At 34.6% G+C, this 18,938-nt stretch overlaps 1 protein-coding gene across 1 annotated transcript in view; it reads left to right on the top strand.

Annotated features, from left to right (window-relative positions):
* Nucleotides 1-17,844, top strand: part of LOC103027963 (NACHT, LRR and PYD domains-containing protein 3) — a 37,591-nt gene extending 19,747 nt beyond the window's left edge. The window contains exons 11-15 of the mRNA XM_049462815.1: nucleotides 8,655-8,825; nucleotides 9,416-9,589; nucleotides 11,792-11,962; nucleotides 14,352-14,398; nucleotides 16,017-17,844. Of these exons, the coding sequence (XP_049318772.1) occupies nucleotides 8,655-8,825; nucleotides 9,416-9,589; nucleotides 11,792-11,962; nucleotides 14,352-14,398; nucleotides 16,017-16,561 (1,108 nt within the window). The 3' untranslated portion in view covers nucleotides 16,562-17,844. The remainder of the gene's footprint in view (nucleotides 1-8,654; nucleotides 8,826-9,415; nucleotides 9,590-11,791; nucleotides 11,963-14,351; nucleotides 14,399-16,016) is intronic.
* Nucleotides 17,845-18,938: the final 1,094 nt, after the last annotated feature.

Below are 18,938 nucleotides of genomic sequence, written 5' to 3'. Positions count from 1 at the left end.
CAGTACTTACACAATAAATACACAGGAACTGTCCACTTATTTTAAAGTGTAACATTTAAAATACTTATTGTGGGATAAATATGTTTAACTTTGGTACACATATATCATATGTAACAGCAATGTACTTACACAATAACTACACAGGAACATTTTAAATTGTAACATTAAAATCCTATATAATAAATGTTTAACTTTGGTACACATATTTCATATGTAACAACAATGTACTTACACAGTACTTACACAATAACTACACAGGAACGGTCCACTTATTTTAAAGTGTAACATTTAATGTACTTACTGTGGGATATATATTTTTAACTTTGGTACACATATTTCATATGTAACAGCAATGTACTTACACAGTACTTACACAATAACTACACAGGAACATTTTAAATTGTAACATTAAAATCCTATATAATAAATATGTTTAACTTTGGTACACATATTTCATATGTAACAACAATGTACTTACACAGTACTTACACAATAACTACACAGGAACTGTCCACTTATTTTAAAGTGTAACATTTAAAATACTTATTTTCGAATAAATGTATTTAGGTTTGGTACGCATATATCATATGTAACAGCAATGTACTTACACAGTACTTACACAATAACTACACAGGAACGGTCCACTTATTTTAAAGTGTAACACTTACTCTGACAGATCTGCGTTGGATTATAGTATCCTAAATAGTAATTTAACAGTCACTACCTAACAGATCACTTTATGAAAGTACACAATCACAAACATACAGAACACAATAGAAATGTTTATCCAATGTTTTAACAATTATCATGATAAAATAAAACATTTCCAATGAACCTCTATTTCCCTACAGCAAAAACAAACAAAAAAAAGCTCATGAATTCATGAGGCATGAATAAAAGTTCAGCATCCCTGCTTGAAGAAGCTATCTTATCATTGGAGACAATACACCTCCCACTTGTCCAACACCTGTAACACAAAGGAAAAGAGAAGTTAGAGATGATGCAAAAAAAAAAAAAAACATTTTTTGGACAATAATGCACAATTATTCATGAATTTTATGAATTTTAGGGTCAGGTATTAAGGATCAGTAAACTCAAGTGGTGTACAGCGTTACAAAGGAGTTTATAAAGGAGCAGTAGTTTTTTCGCTGTGCAAAGGTGCGTCATTGCTGTTTTAAAACAAGCTACATGAGATGACCTGGTAACTAATATCGGCCCGGCCTACCGAAACATGCAAGTAAAGGTGACATTAAAAAAACTAGACAAATAAAACTAATGAAACTAAAGGTTTGGAGGACATGACCTGTTTGATTTGTATTCAGGAACATGTGGATTTTAAAATGAAGTTCAGGAAAGAGACAATTTTATAATTTTATTTGTTATATTTTGACATTAGCAGATTATTTTTTTTTAATTTTCTATTACAATTACAATTACATTTTTCAGTAATGTTCCTTATCAAACATGAAAGCTTTTTATGTAATGACTAAATAGAAATCCACGAGATTTAGTGGTGTAATGCTAGGCAAACAATTAACAAAAATCCCGGCCTGTTAATCTACATAAAAGTATAAAATTGCAAAATTTTCAAAACATGAACTACATCTCACATCATCTTTTGTGCACATTAATTAGATCAATTTGATAAAGGAGAGATCACTTGAAGTAGAGAAATGTCACATCTGGTGCTGTAGGCGCTTCTGTTCCTTCCACACTGAGCTCCAACGGAGGTTTTCAGTCTAACAACTACACTACCCAGAACGCACCACCCGCTGACATCACACACACACCCACTCACGTGACACCTCACCTGCTTCCTCCAGGAGGCCCGTAGTATTGATTACCTACCCTATTTAAGGACACTGCGCGCACACACCTGTGTCGCGTATTGCCTGGTTTCTACCACTTTACAAAGCGTTATTATTCTGTGATTGTTTTCCGTGAATGACCTTGCTTTTTGTTCTCGACTTCACTGTGGATTATCTCGTGTATTACCTCCCGACTCTGATATGGTCTTAGCCTCTAGGTATCTGTTTGCTGGCGTTATATGCTTTCTGTTTTGACTATCCCTGGACCCTGTGGATTTTTAATAAAATCTCAAAACTGGTTCCGTGAGTGTCTGTATTCCGTCCCCATCATGACAAGAAAGCTCAATTAAGTAGAAACATCCACTAGATCAAGTTTTTAGTTTGGACAAATATGAATCTGAAAAACTACAAATAAATGCTTTTTTATATAACAAAAAATACACTTAAGTCTAGTTTGCTTCTAAAAAGAAATGGTGAACAGGGCTGGACAATATGGCAAAATGTAGTTATTGTATTGTGGTGGATATGTTTTCGATAGCTGGTTATAAAGGCAGGTCTCTGAATGAAAACACACAGATCAAACCCACACTGCAGCTTGAGTCAGTTAGCTTAATTTTGGAATTGGCTAGATAGGGAGTCCAGGTTTAAGAAAAAATAAACTATATATATATAATGTTCAACTTGCCCTGATGTGCCTGATCATTTAATTTTCAAATAAGGTTTATTAATTTGGAATTGCAGGACTGTGATCTATAATGAACGAAAATTAATTTAGCTAACTAGTTAGCTAGAAGCTGGATGTAGTGGATAGCCATAATTTAGTACAACACTGTAGGTTGGTAGTTTAAAGCAGTTTTTAAACCCTGGACACTGCCCTAAACTGATTAGCTAAAAAAAAAAAACAGTCCTTTACTGAGTTTACCTGTTATCCCTTAGCCCCCTATGGAGCTTCATGTTTCTCCAGCAGTGTGTTAGACACATCATACCACCACTTACCTTATTAAGTGCATTTATAGAAAGCTCTATAATATGTTGTATAATACAATGCTGTAATCTGACTTCTGTTCATTTGTAGTTCACAGTAAGACCACATGTCCTGACTTCTGCCAAAAATCTCTATGAAACGAAAAGTTACTTTCTTTTACATAAAAAGGACACCATCGTAAGAAGTGCACTTAGAATAAACAAATTAAAAGCACAGGACCCAATGCTTCTAAGTATTTTTTAAGAGTGAAGAAAATGTAAATATACAACATATATTGTTATATTATTTTAAATATTAGGTGATAACTGATCAATTTTAATAATATTAATATAAACATATTTTTTTCTATGTAAATGTAATGTGGAGTAACATAGAGTAACTTAGGTTGTTAAGTCACCTTTACTTGCATGTAACTAATAATAAACAGAATACAGAAAAAAAAAATATTTTTTGTGATTAAAAGTAATTGGGTGTCTGCCAAACCCAACCCCCCCCCCCCCAAAAAAAAAAAAAAAAATCAAGCCCGCTCCTATGCCCTTGTGTGTGTGTGTGTGTGCCAGCAATGAAGTAGCTAATTACATTCATTAGAATTAATGTCCACAAAATTAATATATAGCGAGTGTTTTATGTAAACATTATATATTTAAAAAAATGTTTGGGGTTATATTACACCAGCCAACTAGTCCAGTGTTTTAATGTTTTGTGTGGGCTGATTAACTCACCTTTTTCCTCAGCTGCTCTGGCAGGCATTTTTTTTCCTTGCTGGTCTTGGAGGGGCCATTTTATGAAGCATTAGCAGCAGCAATCTAATGTAAACATGCAGGAACATTTACTATTATTTCAGACAAAGTTCCAGACTCAAACACTGCAGCTTCTCTCCTCCACCGTCAGCACACACACACACCCACACACACAACACACACACACACACACACACACACACACACACACACACACACACACACACACACACACACAAGCGCGCCCGCGCGCGGCTCTGCTCGCAAAAAACGGGGAAATATCGCGTTGCCTCAACAGCCAATCAAATCCGTCCGTGCTCATCCAATCAGTGGAAAATACCGGGAAATTCAAAATCCAAGTCCTCCACTAAGGCGCGCGGATCGTCAGAAAAAAGCGAAAATAACAGAGTTAACGCGGATAATGCTGATATATTTTAAAGTACAGCATACGATGGTTTGTTTAATTCACTGCTTTAAAAACGGTAAAGGAAACAGACGACTAATTAATTGGTTTTGTAAGTAAGGACTGCTGTACAGAGATCCGCCCTGCTCCTGCTCCTGCTGCTGCTGCTGTGGGAGGAAGATGAAGCTTCAGCACACTGCAGATCAGACGGGCTTAAACGGTAAGATCTTTCATACACTATCACAATTACATATTACAGCATTCTACACAAAATACTGCTTTTAGAACTGCAAGATGTCTTCTTCTTTTTTTTACTGGCTAAATTATGCTATAACATAGTTAATATATTGACTGAATGAAAGTGTATAAATTTAAAGTTACAAAGTTATAAAGGTACAGCGTATTATTATTATTATTATTATTATTATTATTATTATTATTATTATTATTATTATTATTATATTGTTTTATTATTACATTTTTATGGAAACAAAAAAGGCAACAACAGTCACATTTTCCATGAACAATGCACTGTACTAAATGGCTCTAACTAACTTTCTAACTACTAAAGATTTCCTCCATAAAAGTAAATCTGCTAATGTCAAAATATAACAAATAAAATTATAAAATTGTCTATTTCCTGAACTTCATTTTAAAATCAACATGTTCCTGAATACAAATCAAACAGGTCATGTCCTCCAAACCTTTAGTTGTATTAGTTTTATTTGTGTAGTTTTTTTGTCTATTTTTAAACCTGCAGAAATTGGGTTGATTCCTGTTACTGATTTGGAATTATTAAGTTGAGTAGAGAGAAAACAAACCCTCACATTTTCACAATATAAATAACTTACTTCACTGCAAAAATCACCTACACCTTTAGCCCGTAAATGGGACAAGGCTTTATAAGGGGTTATTTTACACTAAAGCCATGTTCTTGCATAAAGTTTAATGTCTAAAGCAAAGTTCTCTTTCTCCAATAGAAAAACCTGACAGCTATCTGGACAGCTATCTGGACAAAAATATAAAATACAGAAAAGAGTGAATATTAATATAAATGAGAATGGGTGTGCAAACCTATATGTATATAGAGCTCTGGAATAAAATTAAAAATGAATTTAATAATAAAAAAAAATTCTGAATCAGTTTCTGAGTAAAATGAACATTATTGTTTTATTCTATAAACTACAGACAACATTTCTCCCAAATTCCAAATAAAAATATCATTTAGAGCATTTATTTACAGAAAATGAGAAATGGCTGAAATAATAAAAAAAAAAGATGCAGAGCTTTCAGACCTCAAATAATGCAAAGAAAACAAGTTCCTATTCATAAAGTTTTAAGAGTTCAGAAATCAATATTTGGTGGAATAACCCTTACTTTTAATTACAGTTTTTATGCATCTTGGCATGTTCTCCTCCACCAGTCTTACACTGCTTTTGGATAACTTTATGCCACTCCTGCTGCAAAAAATCAAGCAATTGATTATATTCCATAGGTTTTCATTTTCTTTCTCTTATTTCTTTCCAGAGCTGTATATAGTACCAGTCAAACGTTTGGACACACATTCTCATTAATGTTTGTTCTTTATTTGAACTATTTACTGCGTTTTAGATTAATATCAAACACGTTTGCAGGTAGTTATTAGACAAAAAAGTGTTTGGTTTTCACAAACGCTTGATACAAAAACTCAACCCAAGTGGTTTGGGATGAATTGGAGCTCAGATTGTGTGAGTGAGTAGAACTAAATGAAAAAATTACATTTTCAGGGCTTTCAGAAAACAAAGCATGGTTCAGCATTATTTATTTGTAATATATTTTTCAGGTGTATGTGGAAATGGATTATATGACGCACTATCAACAAACGTGTATTTTCTGTTCTATGTTCATAAATAAGGCGCAACATATTGTAAGCGACAATAGTAAGAAACATGTAATTCAGCATGTATTGCTGCTGGGAGCGATTCTTAAAAAAAGCATTTTCTTTTAAAGTCAAACGAGTGCTGGATGTTAATCTACACAGATTTCTCTCCTGAAATTAGTTTTTTAAACATAGGTTCTAACATTTACTAGCACTAAGCGCTACTAACGACTGCTGAGTGTTTCGGTAGGCCGGGCCGATATTAGTTACCAGGTCATCTCATGTAGCTTGTTTTAAAACAGCAATGACGCACCTTTGCACAGCGAAAAAACTAGTGCTACAGTTAGCTAATGCTAATACTGCTCCTTTATAAACTCCTTTGTAACGCTGTACACCACTTGAGTTTACTGATCCTTAATACCTGACAGGTAAAATTCATGAATAATTGTGCATTATTGTCCAAAAAATGTTTATTTTTTTTGCATCATCTCTAACTTCTCTTTTCCTTTGTGTTACAGGTGTTGGACAAGTGGGAGGTGTATTGTCTCCAATGATAAGATAGCTTCTTCAAGCAGGGATGCTGAACTTTTATTCATGCCTCATGAATTCATGAGCTTTTTTTTGTTTGTTTTTGCTGTAGGGAAATAGAGGTTCATTGGAAATGTTTTATTTTATCATGATAATTTTATTGTTAAAACATTGGATAAACATTTCTATTGTGTTCTGTATGTTTGTGATTGTGTACTTTCATAAAGTGATCTGTTAGGTAGTGACTGTTAAATTACTATTTAGGATACTATAATCCAACGCAGATCTGTCAGAGTAAGTGTTACACTTTAAAATAAGTGGACCGTTCCTGTGTAGTTATTGTGTAAGTACAGTGTAAGTACATTGCTGTTACATATGATATATGCGTACCAAACCTAAATACATTTATTCGAAAATAAGTATTTTAAATGTTACACTTTAAAATAAGTGGACAGTTCCTGTGTAGTTATTGTGTAAGTACTGTGTAAGTACATTGTTGTTACATATGAAATATGTGTACCAAAGTTAAACATTTATTATATAGGATTTTAATGTTACAATTTAAAATGTTCCTGTGTAGTTATTGTGTAAGTACATTGCTGTTACATATGATATATGTGTACCAAAGTTAAACATATTTATCCCACAGTAAGTACATTAAATGTTACACTTTAAAATAAGTGGACCGTTCCTGTGTATTTATTGTTTAAGTACTGTGTAAGTACATTGCTGTTACATATGATATATGTGTACCAAAGTTAAACATATTTATCCCACAATAAGTATTTTAAATGTTACACTTTAAAATAAGTGGACAGTTCCTGTGTATTTATTGTGTAAGTACTGTGTAAGTACATTGCTGTTACATATGAAATATGTGTACCAAAGTTAAACATATATATCCCACAGTAAGTACATTAAATGTTACACTTTAAAATAAGTGGACAGTTCCTGTGTATTTATTGTGTAAGTACTGTGTAAGTACATCGTTGTTTCATATGAAATATGTGTACCAAAGTTAAACATATTTATTATATAGGATTTTAATGTTACAATTTAAAATGTTCCTGTGTAGTTATTGTGTAAGTACTGTGTATGTACATTGCTGTTAAATATGATATACATGAACCAAAGTTAAAAATATTTATTATATAGCATTTTAATGTTACACTTTAAAATGTTCCTGTGTAGTTATTATGTAAGTACTGGTAAATTACAGGTTGTTAATCAGAGTACTGCTTTTGGGATAGTGTAATAAATAGGATATTTAGGAGTTTTATCTTTACAATTCAGTTTGCTGAAACTTGCTGTTATAGATCTGCAAGGTTATAGAGGGGTTGATCCCTGATAATGTGATGGCAACATAATCATACCATTAAAACTAGATAAAGGTTAGAAACATTTTAATTATATTACATTTTAAGTATAGTTAAACATTACATTAAATATTAAAAGAAGGAGTGTTTAATGATTTGATTTATAAGATGGAAACCTGTAGGTTTTTGTTCTGAATGAACATAAGTGGAGTCTTTAGGTGAGCTAACAAAGTAAGGTAATGTGCTGGATATCAATGAGTACTTTCCCCCTGAGGGGACGATATGCTGACATCCTTTTCTTCCCAAAATTATTTTAGTTTTCAAAACACTCAATCAGCCCTAATTACATATCAGACAATATCTGTTGGATAAGTTTACACTCAACTTATCACACACACTATTACACATGTGTAAGTACACACACATTGTTACACAAGTGTAAGTACACGTGCTCTATTACTTGTGTAAGTACACTCCCCCTTGTACACATGTGTACTTACACAAGTCAAAATTAACCTTAATACACATGTGTAATTACATAACCTGTACCTCTGTAGTTAATCTGTAACAATGTGTACTTCTTCAGTAGTTACACTGTAGTTACATGGATTGTTACCATGTAACTACACAGTACTTAGGGACACTTATTATAAAGTGGGACCCATTTTTCTTTTAATATGATCCTTAGATTGTCTGGTGGTGCTTTATTTCCACAGTCGTTCCTAGCTGGTCATTGATTTTTTTACTCTAATTTATAATATTCTGCTCTAAGAGTATTGGGTTAAAGGCTTGTTGGTTAGTTATGGTAAAATGCCTAGGGAAATGAAAATTTCTGTATGATATTAGCATGTTTCATATCTCTGTATAAAAGAAACCACAGTTGTTTGGACTGACACTATATTTCAGTATTATTCGCTTTTAGGTTTAGTAAGGGTTTCTATTCTTTGACCTTTTCTTTCAGATATTACTCTTTTAGTTTATTGTAAAATCTGTTGTGTTTCTTCTTCATTTTGTAGATTCACTTCTTGTAATCTTGGAGTAAAGACATGTAAAAACCTGGGGTCAGTTTTAAACCAGGAAAACTGCTCCCTAATAGAGCTGGACCTGAGTAACAATGACCTTCAGGATTCTGGAGTGGAGCTGCTCTCTGCTGGACTGAAGTCACACTGTAAACTACAGAAGCTCAGGTGAGTGTTTCTTTTCATTTATTTTGGGTGTATAAATATAAGACTGTAATATTTAGCATTTAGCAATATAATTATTTATATTATATTTTAAGGGTGATTAACATTTTAATTAGATTTTACTAACTGCTTGTGCAAGCCTTGGATCAAAACAGACTAAGGGATTGTAGGAGGTGTGGGATAACACAAAATGCACTGTGTGGTTGGGCAAATGATGAGATCAACCTTATCTTGTGGGACCAGGAAAAGATATGTAAATAAAATAGTCCACAAAATAGTCCACACATATAAACACATAAAACTGAAGCAATGTCTTAAAACATTGGTTGTAAAATGCAATTAATAAAAAAAGGCAAATAGCTTGTGAAGAAAACATTGAGAAAACCTTTCTTAAATGTCCACAAATACATGGAAGAGAGGCTCTGATACCATCCCACTCTCGGAGTGATTATTTATTTATTTAGTTATTTTATTTAAACATTTAAGTTTGAAATAGTTCTGTATTAGCAATTTCTAGTAAATTCTACTGAAACAATTATGTTTAACTCAACAATTCCCCTTTAAGTTTATTGTTAATTCTGTTCATTTTTTAGATTAGCTTCATGTAACCTTGGAGAAAAGACTTGTGAAAATCTGGGATCAGTTTTAAACCAGGAAAACTGCTCCCTGATGGAGCTGGACCTGAGTAACAATGACCTTCAGGATTCTGGAGTGGAGCTTCTCTGTGCTGGACTGAAGAGTTCACACTGTAAACTGCAGATACTCAGGTAAGTGTTTCTGTTAATTCATTATAAATTTATGAATATAATACTGTATTATTTAGCAACTATATTTTTTATTATTATTATTATCATAAACTGACCACATCCTTTAGAAGTTGTTTTTTTATTGTTAGAACAGAAGAAGTATCATAAAATAAAATTGTTGACAGGCTTATTATTGTAAGAACCAACTATGTTAGCAACTTACATAGTCTGGACGATGCAGCTGCGATACAGGTGTTTCCCAAAAGCGTAGTTGGAAATATGGAGGTGACCACGTTAGTAACTTACATAGTTGGATAGTTTGGATGCAAATGCAAGCAGGTTTATTATTCAAAAATCACCAGGCAAAATCGTTATTAAAAAACAGGCACAGATCAAAAAATAGAAATAGAACACAAGACAAAAAATCGTAGTCAAGGGCAAACAAGAATCAAAACCTAGGAATATCAAACACAGTAAATATCAAACACAGTAAATAACGCTTGACAAGGCAGGAGTGGCAATATCTCACGACTAGGCTAAGCAAGAAACCCAGGAATAGTCCAGGAAATCAGCTGATGCCCTCAGGTGTGTGGGTGGGCAGAGTCAGCTTATTAGTGTTCCTGAGAGGATGATTTTCAAACATGCTTTAACCCTGTAACTACTTACACAAGCCTAGGGACAAAATAGATGAGTACACTTGGAGAGGCATAACTGAATTTATCTGACTTTGTGTTTTTGAATATATTTATACATTTGAATTATTTTTTTTATAATTCTGAGATTTAGAGTTGCATTAATACATACTTAGATGTAATAAAACACCTTTTACATTTTTCTTTGTACAGGTTGTCAATAAACATTCATGTACAGAACAGCAATTTCCCATGTACAGTGGGGAAAATCATTTATTGTACGTTTACCCTCTTTCAAAGAGATGAAGGGTCTATCATTTTTATGGTAGGATTATTTTAATACTGAAAAACAGAAAGAAGATAATATCACCTAAAGTTCCAGAACAAAAACTTTAAACAAAAACTATAATCAATACACGACTTGTTTTTGAGCACAGAGGTCAGATGTTTCTTGTAATTGGTCACCAGGTTTCCTCACATCTCATTGGGGATTTTATCCCACTCTTTACAGACAATCTCCAAATCCTGAGGGTTTTAAGAATGTCGCTTGTCAATTTAATGTTTAATTGGCTAGGCCAATCACGGATCTTTATGTGCTCTAAATTATTAAGGTGTTCATTGGTAAAATTTAGATGGGCCTGTACATAAGCTTTCTTAAGCAGGTGGACTGCAGGATCTTAATCCATTGTGACAAAGTGTGTTACTAATGGTTTTCATGGTTACTGGTCTTGTGACAACAGTCTCTTTCTTACCAAACTTCTTGCTGATGGTTGTATAGCCCATCCCAGCCTTTGTGCAGGTCTACAGTCTTGTCCATTACATCCTTTGACAGCTTTTTGGTCTTGCTTATGGTGGTCAAGCAGTTTAAATGGAAGAGACTGATTTTGTGACGAGGTGAAATTAAGAAAACTTCCTTAAAGTGACAGGACTAAATTGTGTGCCCCAGAATTCTTTTTTGTTGGTAGTGGATCAAATACTTATTTCACCTAATCAAATGAAAAGTATTGTATATCTCTTATTAAATGTTTTGTTCAGAATCTTTTGCTAATATTCTATCTCTGCTATAATAGACCTACCAACAATTATACACTGTTTATGTCTTTAAACGGTGGCAAACTTGCAAAATGAACAGGGGATCAAATACTTATTTTCCCCACTGTATAGACTTAACGTTTTCTTTCATTAGTGCAACATTAGTGCAATTAGATGTAACAGCTTTTTAGAACTCTGCTTCAGGATTAGCAAACAGCTAAAAATAACAATAACAGTCCAACTGTTTAATTATTTATCAAATACATATGCAATTTATTAGCATTGTAAACTAGTCTCTAACTTTAGAGAAGGCTGGATGAACTCACTGGAGCTACCTAGTGTCTGCAAAACATTAAGAAATTAAGCTTTTAATACAAAAAAGTCTGCTAAAAGCTTCTTGTGTAATACATATGTAATATATATGTTTCTGATTGGGGATATTAGACATATCAGAACACAGTTTTCCCATAATCTGTTCAGTTTAAAATGTTTGTTGTTTGTCTCCCCTGGTCCTGGTATTCATTACATGTACTTACAAGTTATCTCTTCCTCTCTGCAGATTATCTGGTAACATGGTCACAGAAAAAGGCTGTTTTTCTTTGGCTTCAGCTCTGAATTCAAACACATCCCTAAAAGATCTGGACCTGAGTTACAACCATCCAGGAGAGTCTGGAGAGGAACTGCTCTCAGTTAAACAGAAGGACCCATGCTGCAAACTGGAGACACTCAGGTATAAACAAACTGTGGTGTGTGAAAATGTTCAAATGTTAGGTTGAATATGGTGTGATTTTTTTGTGTTGCTAGCTGCATAAAACAACTAATGCCTAGTACGACTAAACAATTTTAGCCCAGTTTTGCTGTGAACTACTTTTTTGTAGATTGCTGACAAAGACCTCCGCTCAGAGGCGATCACTTGATGCTCAGTAAATAATGGTGTGTGAAATAATTAATCGGATGTTTTCAACCCGTCACAGATGCCCTGCAAATATCTAGCAGGTTTAATATCTGGACCAGTTGGCTACTGTGAGTCAAGAGCAGCAGCCACGTAGGAATAGAAAACCCATATAGGAATAGAAAACCAGATACCCAACCAATGTGGCTTCTGCATCTATTTCACTAAAAGAGCAAAGAAAACTTACATGTATATTTTTAATTTGACAGTAAATGTTTTTTTTTTTTTTTTTTTTTTACAGTAAATGGGTTTTATGCAGTAAATATACTATCATTACTGCTATTTTTTGAGGAAATTAAATGTTTCATTATTAAAATGAACAAACAGTTTCAAACTATACATGCTCAGTTGGTCCTAATAACCGCATTCATTTTGCACTAGGAAGCCCTTTGGTGGTCTGTCAAACCCAGATCACATGAACCAGGGCTTATAATTACTGCCAGTTACTTTCTGTTCGGAGGCTCATGAATAGTTCATAGTTCACAAGTGCATTTTGATATAAACTCAATAAAATGTCATAAAACGCTGCAGCATTTTGCCTTACAACAAGCTTAAACCCTGCTCCACTGACATAATCTGGCTGTAGTAATCCAACTGAAGTGATGTGCATGCTAAATTAACATACAGCTCTGGAAAAAAAATAAAAGACAACTTCAGTTTCTAAATCAGTTTCTCTGATTTTGCAATTTATAGGTAAATGTTTGAGTAAAATAAAGATTGTTGTTTTATTCTATAAAATACGGACATTTCTTCCAAATTCCCCCCCAAAAATATTGTCATTTAGAACATTTATTTGCAGAAAATGAGAAATGGCTGAAAAAAGTTGCAGAGCTTTCAGACCTCAAATAATGCAAAGAAAACATTAATAAAAGTTCATATTCATAAAGTTTTCAAAAAGAGTTCAGAAATCAATATTTGGTGGAATAACCCTGGTTCTAACCACAGTTTTCAGGCATGTTGGCATGTCCTCCTCCACCAGTCTTACACACTGCCTTTGGATAACTTTATGCCTTTATTCCTGGTGCAAAAATTCAAGCAGATCAGCTTGCTTTAATGGCTTGTGATCATCCATCTTCCTCTTGCTTATATTCCATATGTTTTCAATTTGGTAAAATCACAGAAACTTATCATTTTTAAGTGCCCATTTTTCCAGAGCTGTATGTGTAGTGGATGTGAATTTAAATTTAGAGAAATTACAGCACTGATTCCCTAGAGTGCACTGTTACCCATGTAGTCTATTCATCTGGAGGGTTTGTAACTTGTGGTTTAAACTTGTATATACTGAAGATATTACAGCATGTTTCCAGTAGTTGCATGGAATGTAAAACCGGTATTTAAATAGAACGTATTTCATTAAGACTGTATTTAATAATTTTTCTAGTGTAAAATTAAATCATGCACCCTCCTCTCGATTAGAGATTTTTGAAAGCAAGTTTAATAGTTATGATCAGTTCACTTTGATTTTACAGTAGGAAGCACTGGAAATTGTAAGGAAAATTAAATAATGTAAGCTAAGACTAGATACAAAATGCTTTGAGAATTGAAGTGATATAATACTTAGCTGAAAGGAGTAACATATTATAAAAGATAGTAGGGAAATAGGGTGGCAAAATATATTTATTGACCATAGGGCTCACATTGCAAACCAGCTGTTAAAATATTTCATTTTTATTTTGTGTGTAGTGTGTGCATTATCACATTATTTAAATACTTATCATATAATAGTTTATGCAATTCAGTTAGGTTAGTATGTCACTGCTGGTTTACGGTAAATAATTATGGTTGTAAAATAACAAAACATGAATGCGAACTGTTAGCATTGTGTTTTTCAGCCATGGCATCATTGCTGCAAAATAAACTCAAATAGACTCAAAGGCAAAAAGGCCCTTATACCATTAAAAGATTGCACTTATAAAAACACTAAGTGGAGACAAACATAAGAAAACTTCAGGTAGAATTTTCACTGGAGCTTTCATTGATCCTTTATAAGCTACATTATGTATTTAATTGTGTTATCTCTATAGTACATTAAATTAATTTTATGATCTAAAACATTTAAAGTGAAATATCACACTGTCCTGATCTGTGTGTGTGTGTGTGTGTGTGTGTGTGTGTGTGTGTGTGTGTGTGTGTGTGTGTGTGTGCGTGTGTGTGCGTGTGCGCTTAGATTGGAACATGGAGGGAAGATTCGAATGAAACCGGGAGTGAAGAAATGTAAGTTTAGCAAGCACTCTCTCTCTTTGTCTCTTTCTCCTTGTCTCTCTCTTTTTGACTCTCTCTCTTTGTCTTTCTCTTTCCTTATCTCTCTCTCTCTCTCTCTCTCTCTCTCTCTCTCTCTCTCTCTCTCTCTCTTCACTCTAATAAAAGCCATATAATACAACAATAACAACAGCAAATGACCAATAAATAAAAGCAACAATAATTAAAAAACCCTTTGGGATTACTTGAATTTATGCATAAATTGGTAATTAAATGTGTTCTGATCTTCATCTAAGTCACAACAATAGACAAACACAGTCTTCTTAAATTAATACCACACAAAAAAATATATGTTTGTATGGTTTTATTGAACACAACATGTTAACATTCACAGTGCAGGGTGGAAAAGTATGTGAACCTTTGGATTTAATAATGGTTTATCCTCCTTTGGCAGTAATAAGCCATTCGGTTCTTTGTTTTATCCATCCTCTGTTGAGCCTCAGTTGGCGGACAGATGGCCTTATGTTTTCCTGCAAAATGCCTTGGTCAACTTGAAAATTTATTTTTCCGTTGATGGCAACAATCCGTCCAGACCCTGAGGCAGCAAAGCAGCCCCAAACCATGATGTCGCCTGCACCATATTTCACAGTTGGGATGAAGTTTTGATGATGGTGTGCTGTGTCCTTTTTCTCCACACATAACATTGTGTGCTCCTTCCAAACAACTAAATTTTGGTTTCATCTGTCCACAGTATATTCAGCCAGTACTGCTGTGGAATATCCAGGTGCTCTTTTGCAAACTTCAAATGTACAGCAATGTTTTTTTGGACAGCAGTGGCTTCCTCCATGGTGTCCCCCATGAACTCCATTCTTGTTTAATGTTTTCATTTTTGTAGATTTGCCTACAAAAATGTTAGCATGTCCCAGAGATTTCAAGTCTTCAGTTGACATTTTAGGATTCCTCACCTCATTGATCCTTCTGCAGAATGACCACACCAAGGAAGAGTAAAAACAGTGCTGAACTTTCTCCATTTGTAGACCGTCTGTCTTAACGTGGACACATGACGTGGACACATTAAGACGTTTAGAGATACTTTTGTAACCCTTTGCAGCTTCATGTAAGTCAACAATTCTTGAACGTAGGTCAAGCACTTTTGTAGGAGGCAAGATTCACATTAAGCGATGCTTCTTAAGAACAGCAAACTTAAAACTGATGTGTGTGTTATATAGGGCAGGGCAGCTTTAACTAACACATCCAATCTCATCATATCATGCCTCTAATTAGCTCATAGAAAAGTCATTAGCCTTGGAGTTCATATACTTTCCCCCCCTCACTGTGAATGTTAACATGTTGTGTTCAATAAAAACATGCAAACATATATCATTTTTGTGTGGTATTAGTTTAAGCAGATTGTGTCAGAACACATTTAATGACCAACTTATGCTTCACATACTTTTTCTTGCAACTGTATACATACCATACTGTACTAAAATGAATGGTATTTAAAATGTAATAAGGAATTGTGAGGTAGGTGTTACCTTCTCTCTCTCTCTGCTTGTCACATACATACAAACACACACAAACACACACACACACAAAAATCTTAATGAAGTGTTTCTCTATTTGTGTTTAGGGGCCTGTGATCTCACTCTGGACCCAAACACGTCACACACACGCCTTGCTCTGAGTGAGGGGAACAGAAAGGTGGTGTGTGTGACAGAGGAGCAGTCGTATCCTGATCATCCAGAGAGATTCAGCGTGTGCTGGCAGGTGATGAGTAAAGAGAGTCTGACTGGACGGTGTTACTGGGAAGCTGACTGTAGCTGGAAAGTAGCTAATGTAGCTCTTACTTATAAAACCATTAGCAGGAAAGACGGGGGTCCAGACTGTGGGTTTGGACGGAATGAAAACTCCTGGAGTCTGATTTGCACTGATTACAGATACTCTGTTCAGCACAATAACAACAGCATTGATCTCTCTCATTCTCCCTCTAACAGTAGAAGAACAGGAGTGTATGTGGACTATCCAGCCGGTACTCTGTCCTTCTACAGTGTCTGCCCTGACACAGACACAATTACACACTTACACACATTCAACACCACATTTACCAAACCCCTATATGCAGGGTTTTGGTTACCTTCAGCTGAATCCTCAGTGTGTGTGTGCAAGATAGAATAACCCCACCAGACCTACTCCCCAGTCTTGAACATGATCCAGTTACGATCAGTTACTAACACTGTGGTCTGCTGGTGATGTCAGAATGACCCAGACAGGGAGACAAGGGAGGGGGGATGCAAGTGCAGGTAAGAGCGATATTTATTAAATATATAAATAAACAAATAAACAGAGAACAAGGAAACAAACCAAAACAAATGAGGGAGAAGAACATAAACCTAAACAAACAAGAGGTACTAATGATATAAACAAACAAGGAGGTTAACAAACAAAGAACTAAACAGAGCTAAGAACATAGGAGCAAGGAATAAACAAGAAACTAGAAACTACCAAGGATAACCGAGAAATAAACAAAACTAAACAGGGCAGGGATATATACAAGGAGCTAAACACTAAGCAGGGAACTAAGGAGCAAGGAAATAAACAAGAAACAAACAAGAAGATAAACACAGAACTAGGAGAGGCAAGGAACTAGAGCTAAAGATACAAGAAAACGCTGGGAGACAAAACAACATGTTGAGGTGCAAAGACAGACGAAGACAAAGTGGCACAGGGGATCTATTTATACAAACAGGAAACACACTAGAAGTGGAAACACCTGTGGCTAAGGGGTGGAGCTACAAATGAGACACGTGGTGAAAAACTACTGACAAGAGACACAGAGGAGCACAGGTCATGTGGGACAAACACAGGCACCAGGACAGACAGGAAACAGGGCCAGGACATGACAGGTGAGGTGGTCTGTCATCCAGGTCACAAGATGAGGGTCAACATGTATATTCTCCAGCTTGTCTCAAAGCCAGAGGGGCTGGATAGTGTTAAAGAACTGGAGAAAAAAACCCTAAAACCACAGGGGAGAGTGTGTTCCACTAATGTCTTTACATAAAAATGTAGGGCAACATTACTTCACATTTTAAACGTTAATTACTTAATGATAAGCCTGCAAAAATGTTGCATTATATTTTAAGTAAAACTAGCTCATCACAGTTGGCATTTTATTTACTAAAAATCTTAAACGGACATGACCTAGAGCATTGGCTCATGCAGTAAAGCCTTTATTTTCACAGCCATTAAAATGTTGATTTATTTATCAATTATTTTATCTGTACATTGAATGTTCAAGATTTTATAAATAGTGTTGAGGGGGGGGGGGGCTTAATGTGCTGTTAATTGTGTAAATATATTCTGCACAGTTGTGTATTGTCAACCAAATTTCCCCCTGTGGGGGACAATAAAGTGCAATAAAGTAAAGAGTATTGGTATACACACTGGGGAAACACCCTGTAGATTGTTTATTTGTTTATTTTTTCTATATATGTGAGCAGTGACAAAAGTGAGTATTGGCTTTAATACTTAGCTTATAGTGTGCATATTTACATGCATCAGATTGAGCAAAGACTAACAGGTGTATGGTGTTTGTGCAAGCATTTGGATGGGTTTTGCTGCAAAGGGCCGTCACACCAGATACTGAAAGCAAAGGTTCACATAGTTTTGGCTCTCACATATATGAAATATTGGATCATATTTCTCTATAAATAAATGATGAGTAGAATTTTTTGGTCTCATTGGTTTAATTTGGTTTAATTATCTACTTTTAGGACGTGTGGAAATCTGATGATGTTTTAGGTCATGTTTATGCAGAACCATAATGTTAAAGGATTCACAAACTTTAAAGCACCACTGTATGCTGAAGTTAGTGGTAAATCTTTAGTACTTACTAATATATATATATACAATTAGCAAGTACAGAGTACTTGCTTCTCAGAAAATATGATATATACAACAGTGCTTATTCTAATATTTAATATGTATTATCTGCTTGTACTTTGCAAGTAACATATCCACAACTACCAGGTATGTACATGAGTACCTGGTACAACACAGCATTTATTTAGAACTGAATGTGCAATAAATACTAGTGATGTTTTTTTTTTTTTTCAAGCATTTAAGTACAAAAACTACAGCCCCTTTTTAACCCTTGAATAACTGTTTTAGACCACCATCCCTGTGATTATAGCACAGGAATGTCAGAATTAATCTAGAACAAAACACAAATGTTGGTAAACAAATTAAGAATTTATTAGGAAACAATTTATATTTATATGAAATAACAGTACAAGAGGTCAGCTCTGTTTACTGCTGAGACAAATCGTGAACTTAAGACAGATAAACGCTATGCTCTAGTGTCACGCCTGACGCTGTCAGCCTGCCTGCTCTAGTCCCTGTTAGCCCTAAAGACTCTAACTCCCAGCATGCTCTCACAATGGACTACAATGGCTGAACATGTGACTCAGTCAAGCTTTTCCTCTCCTGAGTTCTAGTTGGTTGAATACTTGATTATTCCCAGGTGTGTCCCCTGTATAAAAGCTCTCCTGTTCCC

This window comes from Astyanax mexicanus, chromosome 1 (genome assembly GCF_023375975.1).
Source record: "Astyanax mexicanus isolate ESR-SI-001 chromosome 1, AstMex3_surface, whole genome shotgun sequence".
Lineage (NCBI taxonomy): Eukaryota > Metazoa > Chordata > Actinopteri > Characiformes > Acestrorhamphidae > Astyanax > Astyanax mexicanus.
This window is presented reverse-complemented; position numbering and strand designations above follow the sequence as displayed.